The 20,086-nt window shown below is 47.7% G+C and overlaps 1 protein-coding gene across 1 annotated transcript in view; it reads left to right on the top strand.

Moving 5' to 3' along the window:
* acaa1 (acetyl-CoA acyltransferase 1) overlaps positions 1-19,226 on the top strand; it is a 30,527-nt gene extending 11,301 nt beyond the window's left edge. The window contains exons 6-12 of the mRNA XM_078536454.1: positions 3,336-3,443; positions 4,000-4,080; positions 6,262-6,452; positions 8,109-8,288; positions 16,996-17,051; positions 17,772-17,917; positions 18,835-19,226. Of these exons, the coding sequence (XP_078392580.1) occupies positions 3,336-3,443; positions 4,000-4,080; positions 6,262-6,452; positions 8,109-8,288; positions 16,996-17,051; positions 17,772-17,917; positions 18,835-18,910 (838 nt within the window). The 3' untranslated portion in view covers positions 18,911-19,226. The remainder of the gene's footprint in view (positions 1-3,335; positions 3,444-3,999; positions 4,081-6,261; positions 6,453-8,108; positions 8,289-16,995; positions 17,052-17,771; positions 17,918-18,834) is intronic.
* The last annotated feature ends 860 nt before the right edge of the window (positions 19,227-20,086 follow it).

The raw sequence follows: 20,086 nt of genomic DNA, 5'->3' as shown, positions 1-20,086 counted from the left end.
ACGGGCCGAGTGGCCGTTTCGCCTTCCACCCTTTGGCGTGTGAGCTTACCCCAGTGGACGCTTGACCAAGACGGGAGGGAGATTGGAGTGGGGGCCCTAATCTAATCAGCTCCACCCAGTGGAGAGTTACTGAAACAGCAGCCGGGAGCGGAGAATTGTTGTAAACAAAAACAAAAATACCTGGAAAAACTCAGCAGGTCTGACAGCATCTGTGGAGAGGAACACAGTTAACGTTTCGAATCCGTATGACTCTTCAACAGAACTAAGGAAAAATAGAAAAGAGGTGAAATATAAGCTGGTTTAAGGGGGGGGTGGGACAGGTAGAGCTGGATAGGGGGCCAGTGATAGGTGGAGATAGCCAAAAGATGTCACAGACAAAAGGACAAAGAGGTGTTGAAGGTGGTGATATTATCTAAGGAATGTGCTAATTAAGGGTAGAAAGCAGGACCAGCAAGGTACAGATAGCCCTAGTGGGGGTGGGGTGGGGTGAAGGGATCGAAAAAGGCTAAAAGGTAGAGATAAAACAATGGATGGAAATACATTTAAAAATAATGGAAATAAATGGGAAAAGAAAAACAAAAAGGAGGGGGAAGAAACGGAAAGGGGGAGGGGATGGAGGAGAGAGTTCATGATCTAAAATTGTTGAACTCAATATTCAGTCTGGAAGGCTGTAAAGTGCCTAGTCAGAAGATGAGGTGCTGTTCCTCCAGTTTGCGTTGAGCTTCACTGGAACAATGCAGCAGGCCAAGGACGGACATGTGGGCATGAGAGCAGGGTGGAGTGTTAAAATGGCAAGCGACAGGGAGGTCGCTTTTGCTTTTATCGGAGAATTGTTGTGTTTTGCCCGGTGCTAATTTTGCTTCCATAGCACCTGAGCAGCCAAGACAGACTAGCATTGCCTGAGGAAACCAGTATTGCCGCAGCGTATTGATTCTGCGTTGGTGGGCCAAGTACCTCCGGCATTGTGCTGGCTGAAAAGCTGCCGACTCTATTATGTGCTTCTACCACAGCCCAACTTCAGGTGACGAGGGCCCTTCAGCCCGTTGAACCCCGTCACCCCCCCACCTAATGCCCCTCGGCCCTCCCTTCTCTAGTTTGTAGCCGCCCTGCGATTCTGCCTCGGATTCTCTCTCCGGGGAGAGTGATCCGGACGGAACCCGTTCTGCTATTTCCAATGGGTGTGGGGGGGGAAGCGGGGACAGTTCCTGCCTGAAGGACGCTGACAGCTACTCGAACCCTGTTTGGTTTGAACCTCTTCGTTTTGGTTTTAAAAAAAAGAAAAAACCTCTCCATTAATCTCCCGACGGACCCGGAAATAAGATGGGAGAAAACCCGCGGCGGCGGGGAAGTGGGAAACTTTCACACGGTGTCCGCCTGAACTGCTGAAAAATTGGCAAAGTTAGAAATTACTGCCCTCACCCCCACCGCCCCTTCCAATCGTGGTAAAAGCAAAAAACTGCGGATACTGGAAATCCAAAACAAAAACAGAAACGGAAAGACCTGGAAAAACTCAGCAGGTCTGGCAGCATCGGCGGAGAAGAGCACAGTTGACGTTTCGAGTCCTCATGACCCCTTCCAATCGTGGGTTGTGCACGGAGAGAGCTCCAGAGCAAGAGAAGGGAAGTCCCGGGACCTGTCGCCAGAGGCGATAGTTCTAAGTGATAAATTAAGATCATTGTGTTATATCAATTGGTCAGTAGGAGAGACTAGGACCTGAGGGCACAGCCTCAGAGTAAAGGGAAGACCTTTTAGAACAGAGATGAGGAGAAACTTCTTTAGCCAGAGAGTGGTGAATCTATGGAATTCATTGCCACAGAAGGCTGTGGAGGCCAGGTCATTGAGTGTATTTGAGACCGAGATAGATAGGTTCTTGATTGGTAAGGGGATCAAAGGTTACGGGGAGAAGGCAGGAGAATGGGGTTGAGAAACGTATCAGCCATGATTGAATGGCGGAGCAGACTCGATGGGCCGAATGGCCTAATTTCTGCTCCTATGTCTTATGGTCTAATAAACTGCTAACGTTAAATGTTGCTGACCTGCTTTGGCACCTCTCGCTAAATAAGACTGGAGACTTCTCTTTTTTGAACGGTAGCTTTTCTTTAAATCGTTACAACACCGATAGAGGCCATTCGGCCCATCACGCCTGTGCTGGCTCTTTGAAAGAGCAATCCCTCGAGCTCCACTCCCACTGCCCCCTTTCCCTGTAGCAAACTCAAATCCTTCACTTTTTAAAAAAAAATCCGATTCCCTTTTGAAAGTTACCACTGGATCTGCTCCCGCCCTCCTTTCAGGTTGCAAGAATTCGCTGTGTTTTTTTAAAGAGAAAACCACCCTCTCCTCACCTCCCCTCTGGTTCTTCTGCCAATTGCCTTAAATCTGTGTTTTGCTGAAAAAGGAGAGACTTGCGAAGTGTCCTGATGAGTGCAAGACAAAAAGCTTCGACACATCTCTTATTTTCAGCAATAGTCAAGTCCTGTACTACCAAGCGACTATTAAACCTGTGTCCTCTGGTTGCCGACCCTCCTGCCTGTGGAAACAGTTTCCACTTATTTACTCTATCAAACCCCTTCATGATTTTGAACCCCTCTTATCAAATCTCACCTTAACCTTCTCTGCTCTAAGGAGAGCAATCCCCAGCTTCTCCAGACCCTCCATGCAACTGAAACCCCTCATCCCTCGTACCGCTCAAGTAAATCTCCTCACCATCCTCTCCGAGGCCTTAACATCCCTCCTAAAGTCTGGTGCTCAAAGTTAGATGGCTGGGGCTGAACCAAAAAAGTAAGTTTTTTTATTCACGGGATGTGGGCGTTGCTGGCTAGACTAGCAATGATTACCCATCCCTAATTGCCCCTTGAGAAGGTGGTGCTGAGCTGCCTTCTTGAGCCGCTGCAGTCCATGTGGTGTAGGTACACCCACCGTGCTGTTAGGGAGGGAGTTCCAGGATTTTGACCCAGCGGCAGTGAAGGAACGGCGATATATTTCCAAGTCAGGATGGTGCGTGGCTTGGAGGGGAACTTCCAGGTGGTGGTGTTCCCATCTATCTGCTGCCCTTGTACTTCTAGATGTTAGCGGTTGTGGGTTTGGAAGGAAGGTCGAAGGAGCCTTGGTGAATTACTGCAGTGCATCTTGTAGATGGTACACACTGCTGCTACTGTGCGTCGGTGGTGGAGGGAGTGAATGTTTGTGGATGTGGTGCCAATCAAGCGGGGCTGCTTTGTCCTGGATGGTGTCCAGCTTCTTGAGTGTTGTGGGAGCTGCACTCATCCAGGCACATGGGTCATTTGTAGATGGTCATTTTCATTATTTTGAACAATATACTGTTTTGTTTGATGCAGAGTTGAGAGCATGAGTCGAAGAACTGCAGGCGATCCTGACAGCCTGGGGGACATTAGTAATCGAATGATGGACAATAAGAAGGCCAGGGACTGCCTGATTCCCATGGGGTAACACACTCTCTTCTCTTTGCACCTCAGTGTTGTATATGAGCCATAATTGAGCGGCTCCTTCCTGACTCAGCAATGTCCTTCTCGAATCTCCTATTGTTAAACTAACAGTGCATGTTCTGCCATGGCACTAGTATCTATATTGTTTGAAACTGCCCCTTTATTTAAGAAGCTATAAAGGGTAAGTGGTCTTAAGGTTTGTGAGATACTGCTGCTGCAAGGTAGACCTGGGAGCTGAATTCCCTTTGACTAATTGATTAGAATTGGCTACACCTAACGTTATGTGACACCATCTCAATGGACACTATCGCCGTAACTTGTAAGCATCAAGCAGGATAACTAATTCTTGAGATAATGAGCACGCGAAGAAAGAGAGAGCTGCATTTGTATAGCACCTTTCACAACCTCGGGATGTTCCCAAGCACTTTGCAGCTAATGAGGCACTTTTGAAGTGTGACTCTTCTTTTAATGTAGGAGCCAACTCACGCGTAGACTCTTTCTCCCGGTCGATAACTGTGATGTGCCCCGGGCTGACCCGAGTGCTGATTTCCCACAGGATAACATCGGAGAACGTGGCCGAGCGGTTTGGAATCTCCAGGGAGAAGCAGGACGCCTTCGCAGTGGCCTCTCAGCAAAAGTACGTTCCTTCCTGCTCCACCCCCGCCAGTTCAGTATGTACACCAGTTAGATTAACCCACTCCCGCTGCTGCTTTGTTCTCATCGCCCCCCACCCCCCCCGCTAGCCCGGCATCATTTCACTGCTTCAGATAATCAATGGTCTGTTTCTCAATCGTTTGGTTGGCAAATCATTTCACGTCCCCGCAACCCACCCACTGATTATTAAAATAAAATCCCGCTAACCTCTCTCTCTCTCTTCCCACTCTGACAATTTTAACTTAATTTAATGGGGGAGATGGCGGCTTAGTGGTAACATCACTTGACCCGTTATTCAGAGGCCCAGGCTAATCCTCTGGATAAACGGGTTCAAGTCCCGCCACAGCAGCTGGTGGAATTTAAATTCAATTCATAAATCTGGAATTAAAAAAAAAAAATTCAATCGCGGGATGTAGGCTTCGGTGGCTGGGCCAGCATTTATTGCCCATCCCTAATTGCCCCTTGAGAAGGTGGTGGTGAGCTGCCTTCTTGAGCTGCTGCAGTCCATGTGGTGTAGGTACACCCACAGTGCTGTTAGGGAGGGAGTTCCAGGATTTTGACACAGCGACAGTGAAGGAACGGCCGATATATTTCCAAGTCAGGATGGTGAGCGACTTGGAGGGGAACTTCCAGGTGGTGGTGTTCCCAAATATCTGCCGCCCTTGTTCTTCTAGGTGGCAGTGGTCGTGGGTTTGGAAGGTGCTGTCGAAGGAGCCTTGGTGAGTTCCTGCAGTGCATCTTGTAGATGGTACACACTGCGGCCACTGTGCGTCGGTGGTGGAGGGAGTGAAAGTTTGTGGATGTGGTGCCAATCAGGCGGGCTGCTTTGTCCTGGACAGCTAGTCTCAGTAATGGTGACCATGATAACTATCATTGATTGATTGTTGTTCACTAATGCCATTTAGGGAAGGAAATCTGCCATCCTTACCTGGTCTGGCCTACATGTGATCCCAGACCCACAGCAATGTGATTGACTCTTAACTGCCCTTCTGAGCAAGCCACTCAGTTCAAGGGCAATTAAGGATGGGCAACAAACGCTGGTCTTGCCAGCGATTCCCACATTCCAATGAAAGAAGACGACCTCTCAACACACCAACAGGAGGGAATACCTTTTCCCTATAGGCTTCCTGGTTTCTCCTCTCCCATCCCAATCTCCAGTCCGCCTGCACTCCTCCTCACAGATTGTGATGAACTCCACGTCCATTCTGTGTCCGAATGCACCCCAATATCGACCGAGATCACGGAGTATAAAAGAGCAGAGGGAACGTTTCACAGATGTGCGTGTTTTTTTTAAAAATGTTTCGGGAGATTATGGGTTTGCTGCTGCTGGCGGGAGTGGGGGATGGAGTTTGGGATTCATGATGCTTAAGACGTCATGACTGTGAGTAATGGGAAAGCTCAATAGACCACGTGGTCTTTCACCATTCATCCAGTTCCTTTGGTAAAAGCACCTGGTCCTCAAGGCCAAATGGCTCAATCCTGTGTCTCTGTTCAAATTGTAACTTCCCTCTCCCTATTATATCTATTGTGTTTTTACTTATTTATTCACAGGATGTGGGTGTCGTTGGCAAGGCCAGTATTTGTTGCCCATTCCTAATTGCCCTCGAACTGAGTGGCTTGCTAGGCTATTGCAAAGGACAGTTAAGAGTGAACCACGTTGGAGGCCATGTTGGCCAGACCAGCTAAGGATGGCAGATTTCCTTCCCTGAATGACATTAGAGAATCGGATGTGTTTTTATAACAATCTAATCTATAACAATGTAATTTGATGGTCACCATTGCTGATTCTAGCTCTTATTCCTGATATTCTTTTTTGTAACCAATCGAATTTAAATTCCCTCAGCTGCTGTCACGTGTGTCTCCAGATCACTAGTCCGGGCCTCTGGATTACTGGCCCAGTGTCTTAACCACTGCGCTGCTCTCCTGATCTACAGGTCCGATGTCCATAACCTGGTACCCTCAGGACCGAGACTGTACCGGATTTTGGGTATTCCCTGGATTTTGGATTACCCGCCAGTGGAGCAGATAGCTTTGCGCCCGGAGAATGAGGAGGGCCGAGGGGGTGGTGGGGGCGAGTAGGCAGATCTTTTTAAAGCACTGCAACTGGATTTTGGGCGTCGTAACTGTATCGCGTGTGTACACACGTATGTATTTCACGTTGCAGAGCGGCCAAAGCCCAGAGAACGGGCGTATTTGATGCCGAGATCGCACCGGTTAAAACGACCGTCCTCGACGAAGCCGGCAATGAGAGAACCATCACCGTCACCCAGGACGACGGGATCCGAGCTGGCACGACCCTGGCCGGCCTCAGCAAGCTGCGGCCTGCATTCAAGGAGAATGGCACCACGACTGCAGGTACAGGAGCCACCAGCGTTTACCAAATCCGAGGGCAGGCTTCTCCCTGTTACTTAAACGGATCCCCACCCGCCCCACCACCACCACCATTCGGGGACGACAGTGGCGTAGTAGTGGTAATCTCACCGGCCTTGAAACCCAGAGGCCCAAGCTAACGTTCTGCAGGCCGTGGATTCAAATCCCGTCTTGGCAGCTGGTGGAATTTAAATTCAGTCAATAAAATCTGGGAATTGAGAAGCTCGTCTCGGTAATGGTGACCGTGAAACTGTTGTCGATTGTCGTAAAAACCCAACCGGTTCACTCACGTCCCTTTAGGGAAGGAAATCTGCCGTCCTCACCTGGTCTGGCCTACGTGTGACTCCAGACCCCACCGCAGTGCGGTTGCCTCTTCACTGGTTGCCCTGTGAAATGGTGTGGCAAGGCCCTCCACAATTCAAGGGGAAATAGGAATGAGCAACAGATTCTGGCCTCGCCAACGGCGCCCACAGCCCACGAAGGGATTTTTAAAACAAACGCGTTGGCTGGATCTGTGAGTGTCGGAGGACAATACCGTGTACGCGTGTGGTGTCCGATTGATATTAACCGTCCTCGTTCTGGCATATCAGCTATCTATCGTTTGAAGTTGAGAAGGGCTGCTTGGCAAGCTAATGAGGATCCTTGACTTTGACGAAATAGAGGCACAGAGCGCAAAAGCAAGGACGTTTTGCTAAATGCTGGTTAGGCCCCAGTTGGAGTATCGCATCCAATTCTGAGCACGACACTTTATAGTCAAGGCCTTGGAGAGGGTGGAGAGAGGATTTATTAGAACGGTACCAGGGGTGTGAGGGACTTTGGTTATGTGGGGAGACTGGGGTTGCTCTCCTTTGGGCAGAGAAGGTTAAAGACGAGATTTAATATTTTAATAATCTTTAAAATGAAGGGCGGCTTACGTTGAGTAGATGGGGAGAAACTGTTTCCACCGGCAGGAGGGGGCTGTCGTCTGGAGGAGACAGGTTTAAGGTAATTGGCAAAAGAGTCAGAGGGAAGATGAGCTTTTACGGAGCGGGTTGTGAGGATTGGGAACGCGCCACCTGAAAGCGTGGCGGAAGCGGGTTCAATAATAACTTTCAAAAGAGAAGTGGATAAATGTTTTGATAAGGAAATATCTACGGGGCTATTGGGGAAAGAGGGGAGTGGGACTAATTAGATAGCACTGTCAAAGAGCTGACACAGGCACAATGGCCTCCTCCCGTGCTCTCTCCTCCTCTGATTGTAACCTTACATAGCGATGTGCTTCGATTGAGGGATGTCAGTGCTAGGACACGGGGAGACTCTTGATTTATCTCCTCTCTTGTTCTTCTTAACCCTGGAATCATCCCACACTGTCAGCCCTGAGACTTTGCCTAGTGCTCCATGGTAGAACTTGTTGCCAGGAGTGGATTTAGTAAAGGCCCCTAGTGATGTGTGTGCCCAAGGTGCACACTAGGTTGTCAAAGTGTGCAGGAAAGGTCAGACTTTCACAGTGGCTGTGTTGTTGAGTTCCTCTTGTAAGGTTCTGATGAGGCTAGAAGTCACCCTAACCCATTTCATCTGTGACCGACCCCTTGTCATCTGATGTACCACAGTTCTTTGTGTATTTTGAACGTAAACCTTGACGATTTTCTCACCGTTGCCCAGGGAACTCGAGCCAAGTTAGTGACGGTGCTGCTGCAGTTCTGGTGGCGAGACATTCCAAGGCCATCGAGCTTGGCCTTCCCATCCTGGGCATGTTGAGATCTTACGCGGTGGTTGGAGTCCCACCTGACGTAATGGGAATCGGACCCGCCTACGCCATCCCAGCAGCACTGGAGAAAGCCGGTAAGATTAGTTGGGCGACTGGGATCAGTCAGAGTGTGACCTCTTCCACCCTGGCGGCATTCCAACATGGCTCATTGTCTCAATGTATACAACAACAACTTGCATTTACATAACACCTTCAAATGCGTCAAGTGCTTCATGGGAGCATTTGACCTGTCAGGAAGAGATTAATGTTTATAGTGTTATTGGAAATATTTTTTTAAATTGAGTTTAGTGGTGTCTGTGTCTATGTGTGTGTGTACGTCTTAATTGGATTAAAGCCAGCTGGTCTAGAGGCTTTGATGTATAGGAAGAAGTAGGTTTGAAATGGTAATTAGATAAACATGGGGAAGTTTAGAAACATAGGTATCAAGGGGGAAATTTGCATTTTTAAATAAACCATTCAAGACTGTGGGTGAAATCTTGCACCTAGCTAGAAGATGCCAAGCAATGTGTTTATTTTTTTCCAGCTTACTAATAAAATTGGTGGAATCAAAGGATGTTATTGTTAGAAGAGGTGAAATTAAAAGCCTAGTGATACAATGGGCAATTTACATTCAAAGGGAAAGATATGTGTAAATGAGAAAGGAAATTGTGTAAGGCAGAGGCATTTTAAGATCTATCAAGTGTGAGACGCCTCAAGCCGCAGTCTGCAAGGACCCAGAGCTGAAAGAAACTCATTTTGAATGCGACTGTGCAGGTTGTGCTTTGCCAGGTGTCTGTTTAAATCTATGAAATTTACTGTTGCCTTATCGGGGGTGTAACTGAGAATCAGATTAATTAGGGTACTTTTGTAGTTATTATAATAATTTTGTAGACATTTGTTTGTGCTTACAATTTTTCTTGTATTAATAAATGTTTAATTTAGTTTTATATAAAAAAAAATCTCTTGAGACTCGGTGGTCTTATTACTACTGAATTCAAAGCCTGCATCTCGAAATTGCAAAAATGGATCATGACAGTTGTTTCAAGTTTCCCTCTGGGATCTGAACAACTCGGCCTTTACCATCGGCTGCGTCATAATAGACCCCAAGCAATGTAAGGTATCAGGACAGACGGATCAGAATGTCGGTTTTAAGTAGCGCCTTGAAAGAGGAGAATGACAGGCAGGAGACCTTTGGGAGGGAATTCCAGAGCTCAGGGCCCAGGCAACCAAAGGCACGGCCGCCAATGGTGAAGTGATGGAAGTCGGCAGTGTATAAATTGGAGGAGCGCAGACATCTCTGAGGGCTATACGGTTGAGCAGATTACAGGGATAGGGAGGGGACGAGGGCCATGGAAGGATTCGAGCTGGAGGTTGAAATTTTTCTTTTTTTTATTAAGCTGAGACCTTTCTGGGGCCAGCAGGCAAGTTTAAACCGGTGCAGAAAGAAACCATCAACAGTTCTGCGTATGAAGGGGGACCTGGCAGGAGCTGTGCCTTGACTGTTGCATGTCTGTCAGCTGGCCCATCTACAGAGCCAGGGGACCGGGCGTCTGCCCACCATCAGAGAGTGGAGGTGTCCCAGTCCCTCGAACCCACGATCTCCCCTTACTCACGCCACCCACTGGTCTTGTGAGGGAGCCAGTTAATCTGAAAGGTGAACGTAGTCCTCCCTTTCTTTGATTGGCCTGGGCAGCTCCCCACCTCCCCTGGACCTGCAGCCCTGGCGGAGCTGACCATCGCCCATCCAGAGGCCAGTGCTCATTTGTCTATAAAAAGAAAATGATCGAGCTTGTTAAAACCTGGGCTGCCTCACTTGACCCCTCCAAGCTAATTCAAAGGCAGAATACTGTGGATGCTGGAAATCTGAACTACAAACAGAAAATGCTCGAAATACTCAGCAGATTAGACTGAATTCTGGGCTCAACTCATATTTAATGGTGTCGGTAACATGGGTGGTAATGTTGACGGACTATTATAATGGGCTAGTCCAGAGGCCCGGACTAATGCTCCAGAGACGTGAGTTCAAATCCCACCATGGCAGCCTAGGGAAATTAAAATTTGTAAAATTCGTTAAATTAGTAAATCTGGAATAAAGTGCTTGTCTCAATAATGCTACTGGATTTTCATAAAAACCCATCGGGTTCACTAATGTCCTTTAGGGAAGGAAATAAGAACATACAAAATAGGAACAGGAGTAGACCATTCGGCCCCTCGAGCCTGCTCCGCCATTCAATAAAATCATGGCTGATCATCTTGTGTTTCGATTTCCACATTCCCATCAAACCCCGATAACCTTTGATTCTGTTGCCAAGAATCTATCTACCTCTGCCTTAAAAATAATCAATGATCCCGCCTCCACCCCCTTCTGAGGCAGAGAATTCCAAAGTCACACAACCCTCTGAGAGAAAAAATTTCTCCTCATCTCTGTCCTAAAAGGGTGACCCCTAATTTTAAAACAGTGCCTCCTAGTTCTGGACTCACCCACAAGAGGAAACATCCTTTCGATGTCCACCTTGTCAAGGCCGTTCAGGATCTTGTATACTTCAATCAAATCACCCCTCACTCTTCTAAACTCCAGTGGAAACAAGCCCAGTCTGTCCAACCTTTCCTCATTCCAGGTATCAATTTAGTAAACTTCCTCTGAACCCCCTCCAATGCATTTACATCCATTCTCAAATAAGGAGACCAAACTGCACACAGTATTAGAGATATAGTCTCTCTGATGCCCACTGAAGCACAACATTCTTATTTTTATGTTCAATTCCTCTCGTACTAAAGGATAGCATTCCATTAGCCTCTTGATTACATGGTGTACCTACATGCTAACTTTTTGTGACTCATGCGCTAGAACACCTAGATCCCTCTGCAGCTCAGAATTCTGCAGCCATTCTCCGTTTAAGTAATTCTCTGCTCTTTTTATTCTTCCTTCACATTTTCCTACATTATGCTCCATCTGCCATATTTTTGCCCGCTCATATCTATATTTGTCTACAACCTCCTTATGTCCGCTTCACAACATACATGTCACCTGCAAATTTAGCTACCATGTCTTTGCTCCCTTCATCTAAATCATTGATATAAATTGTAAAAAGTTGAGGCCCCAGCACAGACCCCTGCAGGACTCCACTTGTCACATGCTACAAATCTGAAAAAGACCCATTTATGCCTACTCTCTGTTTTCTGCCAGCCAGCCAATCTTCTATCTGTGCTAATATGTTACCCACTACACCATGAGCTTTTATTTTCCGCAATAACCTGCCATGAGTACCTGGTCTGGCTTACATGTGACTCCAGACCCATAGAAATGTGGTTGACTCTTAACCGCCCCCTGAAATGGCCCCAGCAAACCACTGTAGAAATGAGCACTGTGGGTGTACCTACACCGCACGGACTGGCAGTGGCTCGAGTAAACGGCTCACCACCGCCTTCTCGAGGATAATTAGGGATGGGCAATAAACGCTGGCCTTGCCTGTGATGATTACACCACCCCCCCACCCCCACCAAAAAATTAATTATATATTTTTTGAAAAACCCTCTCCCTCCCTGCCACACCCGTCCCCAGCAACAGTTGAATTCGCTGCTAAATAGTCTGAGGCTGACAATGAAGAAACACCCCGCTTGAGTGAGCTACTAGTAAGTGAACTACCCCCTCCCCCCCCCCTCCCCCAGTTCGTCAGCACCTTTATGACAGGGAACAAAGACATCAGTTAGGGTGGGGGGGGCGTTAGACTGTTCATGGTCCACAACCTGCATAGAGTTTAGCCAACCAAAATTTAGTGGCATTTGTTTTGATTGAATCGATTTGGTTCTATTTGCAGATTAATGAGTGAGCTGTTCTGAGGAAAATGTGCGTTTAACCCTCTGGTCTCCTTGGGCCAAAATCAAGTTTAATGTCACCAGTCGTAAACCTAAGAACAGAGGGATTAAAGAGTTCCATCTGGTAGACCTTCTGCCATCCTGTCCCGTTAGTCGCATGTTCCCACGGGAATGGAGTTTTGATTAAATTCCACAATCAATTGATGCCTATTAATCCACAAGAGACTGGAAGTGGGGAAAGCGCCCACCCAGTAGTAGAGAGCATTGCTCCAAAGTCACTCGTTCCTCTCAAGCAGGGTTACCCCCACCACATCAGGCCGCGAATTACTCTGCGCACCCAAATGTTATTTTCTGAAGTAAAGTCGCTCAGAAGCATATTCGAGAATCAATGCTAATGGCTTCCAGCATTTCCCTCAGGAGCCTATCCAATGGATTGACCACTGGATATTGGGATGAATTTTATGTTCCTCGACTGTGTGTTTGAAGGCGACGGGGCTTAGAAAATGCAGCGTGCCTCCAGCGCCTGCCCCCACTGACCTGTCTCCCATTTTATGTGGGGCTGTGGAGGCATTGGGAGGTCCGCCTGCCAATTAATGGCCACTCAAGTGCCTCGTTCCACCCCAGCCGAGCTGCTGTTTTACCCTGCAGCAGGAAGCGGCCCCACGCCAAGCGGGTAGCCCGGCAGCTTTCGCTGTGTGGGCTGGCGACAGTCAATGGTGGGGAGGGGGTACTTCCTTTGGGTGGTCCCCTCTGCCCATTGGAGGCACCGCTGCCAATATCATAACCATTTTAAACCCACCCCACCCCCCATAACAGCCTCTCAAATCCAGTCCCCCAGCCCCCTCACTGCAGCCTGACAGCCAAGCCCTGCCGATACCCTGGATCTACCTTCAGTCCTCCATAACCACCTCCTCCTTTGGGGACTGCCCGTAGTCCCATGAGCGGGCGCCCCTCGAAGTTGCCTTTGCTGGGATCACAGAGCTGCCGGTCATCCGATTGGCTGGCAGCTCTCTCAAGGCGGGACTTCCTCCCCAAATGGGGATGGGTTTAGTTTTATTCATTCATGGGGTGTGGGCTTCGCTGGCTGGGCCCAGCATTTATTGCCCATCCCTAGTTGCCCTTGAGAAGGTGGTGGTGGTGAGCTGCCTTCTTGAGTCACTGCATTCCATGTGGTGTAGGTACACCCACAGTGCTGTTAGGGAGGGAGTTCCAGGATTTTGACCCAGCGACAGTGAAGGAACGGTGATATATTTCCAAGTCAGGTTGGTGAGTGACTTGGAGGGGAACTTCCAGGTGGTGGTGTTCCCATCTATCTGCTGCCCTTCTAGATGGTAATGGTCTTGGGTTTGGAAGGTGCTGTCTAAGGAGCCTTGGTGCGTTTCTGCAGTGCTCTTTTAGATGTTACACACTGCTGCTACTGTGCGTCGGTGGTGGAGGGAGTGAATGTTTGTGGATGTGGTGCCAATCGAGCGGGCTGCTTTGTCCTGGATGGTGTCAAGCTTCTTGAGTGTTGTGGGAGCTGCACTCACCCAGGCAAGTGGGGAGTATTCCATCACACTCCTGACTTGTGCCTTGTAGATGGTGGACAGGCTTTGGGGAGTCAGGAGGTGGGTTACACGTCGCAGAATTCCTAGCCTCTGACCTGCTTTTGTAGGCACAGTATTTATATGGCTAGTCCAGTTCATAATGGTTTCTGGTCAATGGTAACCCCCAGGATGTTGATAGTGGGGGATTCAGTGATATTAATGCCATTGAATGTGAAGGAGGGATGGTTGGATTCTCTCTTGTTGGAGACGATCATTGCCTGACACTCGCTCTTTTGTCCATATTTGAACCAAGGTTGTAATGAGGTCAGGAGCTGAGTGGCCCTGGCGGAACCCAAACTGGGCGCCAGTGAGCAGGTTATTGCTAAGCAAGTGCCGCTTTCTGGCACTGTTGATGACCCCTTCCATTACTTTACTGATGATCGAGAGTAGACTGATGGGGCGGTAATTGGCCGGGTTGGATTTGTCCTGTTTTTTGTGTACAGGACATACCTGGGTGATTTTCCTCATAGCCGGGTAGATGTCAGTGTTGTAACTGTACCGGAACAGCTTAGCTAGGGGCGCGGCAAGTTCTGGAGCACAAGCCTTTGGTACTGTTGGCTGGAATATTGTCAGGGCCCATAGCCTTTGCAGTATCCAGTGCCTTCAGCCATTTCTTGATATCATATGGAGTGATTCAAATTGGCTGAAGACTGGCACCTGTGAGGAGGCCGAGATGGATCATCCACTCGGCACTTTTGGCTGAAGGTTGTAGCAAATGCTTCAGCCGATCTTTTACACTCTGCTGGGCTCCTCCATCATTGAGGATGAGGATATTTGTGGAGCTTCCTCCTCCAATGAGTTGTTTAATTGTCCACCCCCACTCATGACTGGATGTGGCAGGACTGCAGAGCTTAGATCTGACCCATTGGTTGTGGGATTGCTTAGCTGTCTATCACTTGCTGCTTACGCTGTTTGGCACGCAAGTAGTCCTGTGTTATAGCTTCATTTCATTTTTAGGTATGCCTGGTGCTGCTCCTGGCATGCCCTCCTGCACTCTTCATTGAACCAGGGTTGATCCTCTGGCTTAATGGTAATGGTAGAGTGGAGGATATGCCGGGCCATGAGGTTACAGATTGTGTTCGAGTACAATTCTGCTGCTGCTGATGGCCCACAGCACCTCATGGATGCCCAGCCTTGAGCTGCTAGAGCTGTTCAAACTTTGGTGGTAGTGCCACACAACACGATGGAGGGTATCCTCAATGTGAAGGTGGGACTTTGTCTCCACAATGACTGTGCAGTGGTCACTCCTACCGATACTGTCATGGACAGATACATCTGCCGCAGGCAGGTTGGTGAGGATGAGGTCAAGTATTTTTTCATTCATGGGGTGCAGACGCCACTGGCTAGGCCAGCAATTATTGCCCAACCCTAATTGCCCTGTTATTTAAGAGTCAACCACATTGCTGTGGGTCTGGAGTCACATGTAGGCCAGACCAGATAAGCTCGGCAGATTTCCTTCCCTAAAGGACATAAAGTATATTTTTCCCTCTTGTTGGTTCCCTCACCACCTGCCGCAGACCCAGTCTAGCAGCTACGTCATATAGGACTCGGCCAGCTTGGTCAGTAGTGGTGCTACCGAGCCACTCTTGATGGACATTGAAGTCCCCCACACCCTTGCCCTTGCCACCCTCAGTGCTTCCTCCAAGTGGTGTTCAACATGGAGGAGCACTGATTCATCAGCTGAGAGAGGGCGGTACGTGGTATTCAATATGAAGTCACATGGGTCGATGTTGAGGACTCCCAGGGCAACTCCTTCCTGACTGTATACAACTGTGCTGCCACCTCTGGTGATGGTGAAGTCTGGGACATTATCTGTAAGATATGATTCCGTAAGGATGACTATATCAGGCTGTTGCTTGACTAGTCTATGAGACAGTTCTCCCAATTTTGGCCCTAGCCCCCAGATGTTAGTAAGGAGGACAGGGCTGAGTTTGCTGTTGTCGTTTCCGGTGCCTAGGTCGATGCCGAGTGGTCCGTCCGGTTTCATTCCTTTTTTGAGACTTTGCTAGGCTATTTCAGAGTCAACCACATTGCTGTGGGTCTGGAGTCACATGTAGGCCAGACCAGGTAAGGATGACAGATTTCCCTCCCTAAAGGACATTAGTGAACCAGATGGGTTTCACGGTCATCATTAGACTTTTAATTCCAGATTTTTATTGAATTCAAATTCCACCATCTGCTGTGGCAGAATTCGAACCCGGGTCCCCAGAGCATTACCCTTGGTTTCTGGATTACTAATGGTCTAGCGTCAATACCACTACGCCACTAATGATTCACCCTTAGCCAACTAATGCCCCATTGAGCGTCAAATGGCTGTGGGGCGGCCAGTATGCATTCCCCACTGACTCTTCAGGAGGCATGGTGGGAAATCCTACCATCTGAAAAATGGTTTCCGCAGGCTAGTTTTGAATTTAAAAGCAGGCTGTATCTCCGGCTCTGCTGTCCTGGACAAGACGGAACAATTTGTCATGGTCAACATAATCTAGTCCCTTCAGAATCCGAAAAATAGCAATCGTGTCATGTCTCAGTGAGAACATGGCTAATTTACCCAATCATTCCTCATAATCCAATCCAATCACTCCATCCGCAATGTCCTTCTGTACTGTGCGATCAGAGCTGTACACAATATTCAAAGGACGCAGAGTTAAGATAATTGGCCAAAGAACCAGGGTATGAGGCGTTGAGGGGGATGAAAATTGTTTTACTCATGCTAGGGCATGAGATTGATTGGATAGCTCTTTCAAAGAGCTAGCACAGGTACGGTGGGCAGAGTGGCTTCTTGTACTGCATTATTCTGTGTACTGATCTCCATCGCATTAGAAGCGGTTCAGAGAAGGTTTACTAGGCTAATACCTAGAATGGGAGGGTTGTCTTATGAGGAAAGGTTGGACTAGCCTGTCCTAGCCTGGCTTGTATCCACTGGAGTTTAGAAGAGTAAGAGGCGACTTGATTGAAATGTTTAAGATCCTGAGGGGACTTGACAGGGTGGCTGTGGAGAGGATGTTTCCTCTTGTGGGAGAATCTAGAACTGTGTAAAAATAAGGGGTGATCCATTTAGGACAGAGATGAGGAAAAAAAATTTGAGGGTTGTGAGTTTTTGGTATTCTCTTCCTCAAAAGCTGGTTGAGGTAGAGTCCTTGAATATCTTTAAGGCAGAGGTAGAAAGATTCTTGATAAGCAAGGGGGGTGAAAGCTAAACAGGGGTAGGCAGAAAATATGAGGTTAAAATCGGATCGGCCATGATCTTGTTAAATGGCAGAGCAGGCTCGAGGGGCCGAGTGGCCTACTCCTAATTTGTATGTTCATATTGACCACAGCCGCCATGGTCTTGAGTCCATTGATGACTAAGGACTGTGTTTGATTTGATTTCTGAACTTTACTATTTTTTCCCCTCTATCAGGACTTACAATCAATGACATCGATGTGTTTGAAATAAATGAAGCGTTCGCTAGTCAGGTGAGAAACATTTATATTAAACATTGAGAACTGTCTTGAGTGTGGGGAATCTAGTATAGGAAACATTGGAAGTACACAGCAAGCCTGTGGGTGTTGAAGGAGGAAAGACTAATTAATGAGTTGCTTGTCCATGTTTTCTCTTTCAGATGTAGCAACTAACCCACAGGGTTTCCAGTGTCTTTCCCTTTTTGTTGTAGTTTCTAAACTTGGTAACTCGTAGTAAGTAAATGATGAAATGAAAATTAATAAAAGGAGAACACCCCTCCACCACCGACGCACAGTAGCAGCAGCTTGTGCACCATCTACAAGATGCACTGCAACAACTCACCAAGGCTCCTTTGACAGCACCTTCCAAACCCACGACCACTACCACCTAGAAGGACAAGGGCAGGAGACGCGTGGGAAGACCACCACCAGCAAACTACCTGACAGGTCACACACCAACCTGACTGGGAACTCTATCGCCGTTCCTTCACTGTCGCTGGGTCAAAATCCAGAACTCCCTCCTGAACATCACTGTGGTTGTACCTACACCACGTAGAATTCAGCGGCTCGAGGGGGCAGCTCACCACCACCTGCTCTAGGGAAATTAGGGATGGGCAGTAAATGCTGGCCCAGCCAACGACGCCAAACCCTATGAAAGAATTTTTAAAAAAACTGATGGAACTGGGCTAAACAATGACTGACTGACTCCTCTCTCTGTCTTTACTTGCTCCTCAGGCTTTGTACTGTGTTGAGAAGCTGGGCATCCCCATGGAGAAGGTGAACCCTAATGGTGGTGCCATAGCACTGGGACACCCACTGGGCTGCACTGGAACGCGGCAGATTGTTACCTTGCTGAATGAGCTGAAACGCAGGGGAAGGAGGTGAGTGTGTCCGTCTGTACAGTGCGCGGCAGAAATTTTAATGAATAGAGGCCACACTTGGGGACCTGTAAGGCATTTGATCATTAAAGAGGAATTTAATGATCCAATGTCCCGAGTCCCCGCTCCCCATCAGGGTCACTACCATTTTAAACACCTACACGGTGGGAAAGGGTCGAGGATGAGTAAAGGCTACTCAGTCCAACTGAACTCGTCCCAGTGAACTTTTTGTCTGGTGAAACGCCTTGGGATGCTTTACTATGCTAAAAGCGCTATATAAATGCAAGTTACTGTTGAAAGAAAATAAATTACTTTCATTAAATAGTTTCTCATCCCAAAGACATGAGAGAAATATCCTGGAAAATAGCTGGTCTTTTTTTTTTAATAAAGTGATGAAGGTTGAGGGATAAACGTTGCTCAGGAAACTAGTGAGCACCTTGCCCGCACCTCTTTCTCCCCCCGCCCCACCCCTTTTTCTCCCCCCGTCCCACCCCTTTTTCTCTGTTGAAGTGCTGTAGGATCTTTTCACCTACCTCATTGTAACATCTCACCCAAAAGACTGCACCTCTGACAGTGCAGCGCTCCCTCAGTACTGGACTGGAGTGTCAGCCCAGATTTCTGTGCTTAAGTGGGACTTGATCCCATAATCTCTGTCTCCGAAGTGAAGGGTGCTACCCGCAGAGCCACGGCTGACAATAGTTCATTGAATCTTCCATCGTGGAATCTAAATGTATTCTGAATAGCCCCCGTGTTTTCTCCCCCTGTTTTCCATTCTTTACTAAGTAATTATTCGGAGTAAATCGGCCCCTGATGTTTGTCCCCAAGTTTATTTTTCACAAATTCCCATCGATGTCCTTTGGTTCTCCTTTCTAGTCAGAGATAAGTCTGGAGTTTTTAATGACTCTTTGCTTGTGTTCCAGAGCCTATGGCGTTGTATCCATGTGCATTGGGACGGGAATGGGAGCTGCTGCCGTGTTTGAGTACCTGGCAAACTGAGATCTTCAGCATTAAAGAACGCAGAAAGAGAGACTGCCCGACAACCAATAATAATGAGCACAAAACGCAAGAACCTGTTTATCCTCGATTCGACCGTCCCTTCATGTGCTGTTCCCTGTTTATTCTCCTGTTTTGACCTCTGTAAAGACTGATCACTTTGAAAGAGGAATTCAAACTTCCAGCTATTAGCTGAAAGTGTGGCAAGTCAAGATTTTACGTTTTAAAAATTATTTGCTGTATCAAATGACTAAAAAGCACTACTGACTAAAAAGCTTTTCTTGTTTTGATAACGTATACTCTAAATGATAGAAGTCAACTCACTTGTTGCTTATCATTCTCCCCAGAATTACAAGTCTTGTAGCAAACAGTTCATAGTTGCTCTCAGCTTCCAGTGAGTTGCTTTCTATCTACTTGCCCAGCTAAGTAACTTCTAATCCCAGGGCTGTCTCTCACTGTGACGGTTACACTGTAGATTTCTTCCTTTAGCTCCAAGCTAAGTAAATCTTCCAGCCTCTTTTAACTCCTCATGAACTTGTTCTTCAAACTGAGCATGACCTCCCATCCACTGTTCTATGTGATGAACGATAGAGTCAGCATTTTCTCTGCTTAAGGTACAGGCCTGGCTATTATTTTTTCTTCTTGCTCTCTACCTCAGTTGGCTGCAGATCACACAAGACAAAACTACGACTGCTGTCAGTCTGTGGTATACCGGCATAAGTCACGTGACCCCTTTCACCTACCCTACATTTAAAGTTACTGTCCCAAAATATAGTAATCTTATAAACCCAAAGATACAATCCTAAACCATAATGATCTTATGAACCGTATAATTGTAATCCTCTCTTTAATTCAGGCTCCCCCTTTTTGCTGCACTGTTTTCCTGCTCAACACTAGAACATTAACTGCCCAGTTCTAATACTAATACTCTGGGGAATCTCAGAATCACACAGTGCAGAAGAGGCCCATCGAATCTGCACCGACACGTGAGAAACACCTGACCTACCTACCTAATCCCATTTAGCAGCACTTGGCCCATAGCCTTGAATGTTATGACGTGCCAAGTGCTCATCCAGGTACTTTTTAAAGGATGTGAGGCAACCCGCCTCCACCACCCTCCCAGGCAGCACATTCCACACCGTCAACACCCTCTGGGTAAAAAGGTTTTTCCTCACATCC

This window comes from Cetorhinus maximus, chromosome 3 (assembly GCF_964194155.1).
Source record: "Cetorhinus maximus chromosome 3, sCetMax3.hap1.1, whole genome shotgun sequence".
Lineage (NCBI taxonomy): Eukaryota > Metazoa > Chordata > Chondrichthyes > Lamniformes > Cetorhinidae > Cetorhinus > Cetorhinus maximus.
Note: the sequence above shows the minus strand (reverse complement) of the source record. Positions and strands in the feature narration are given on the sequence as shown.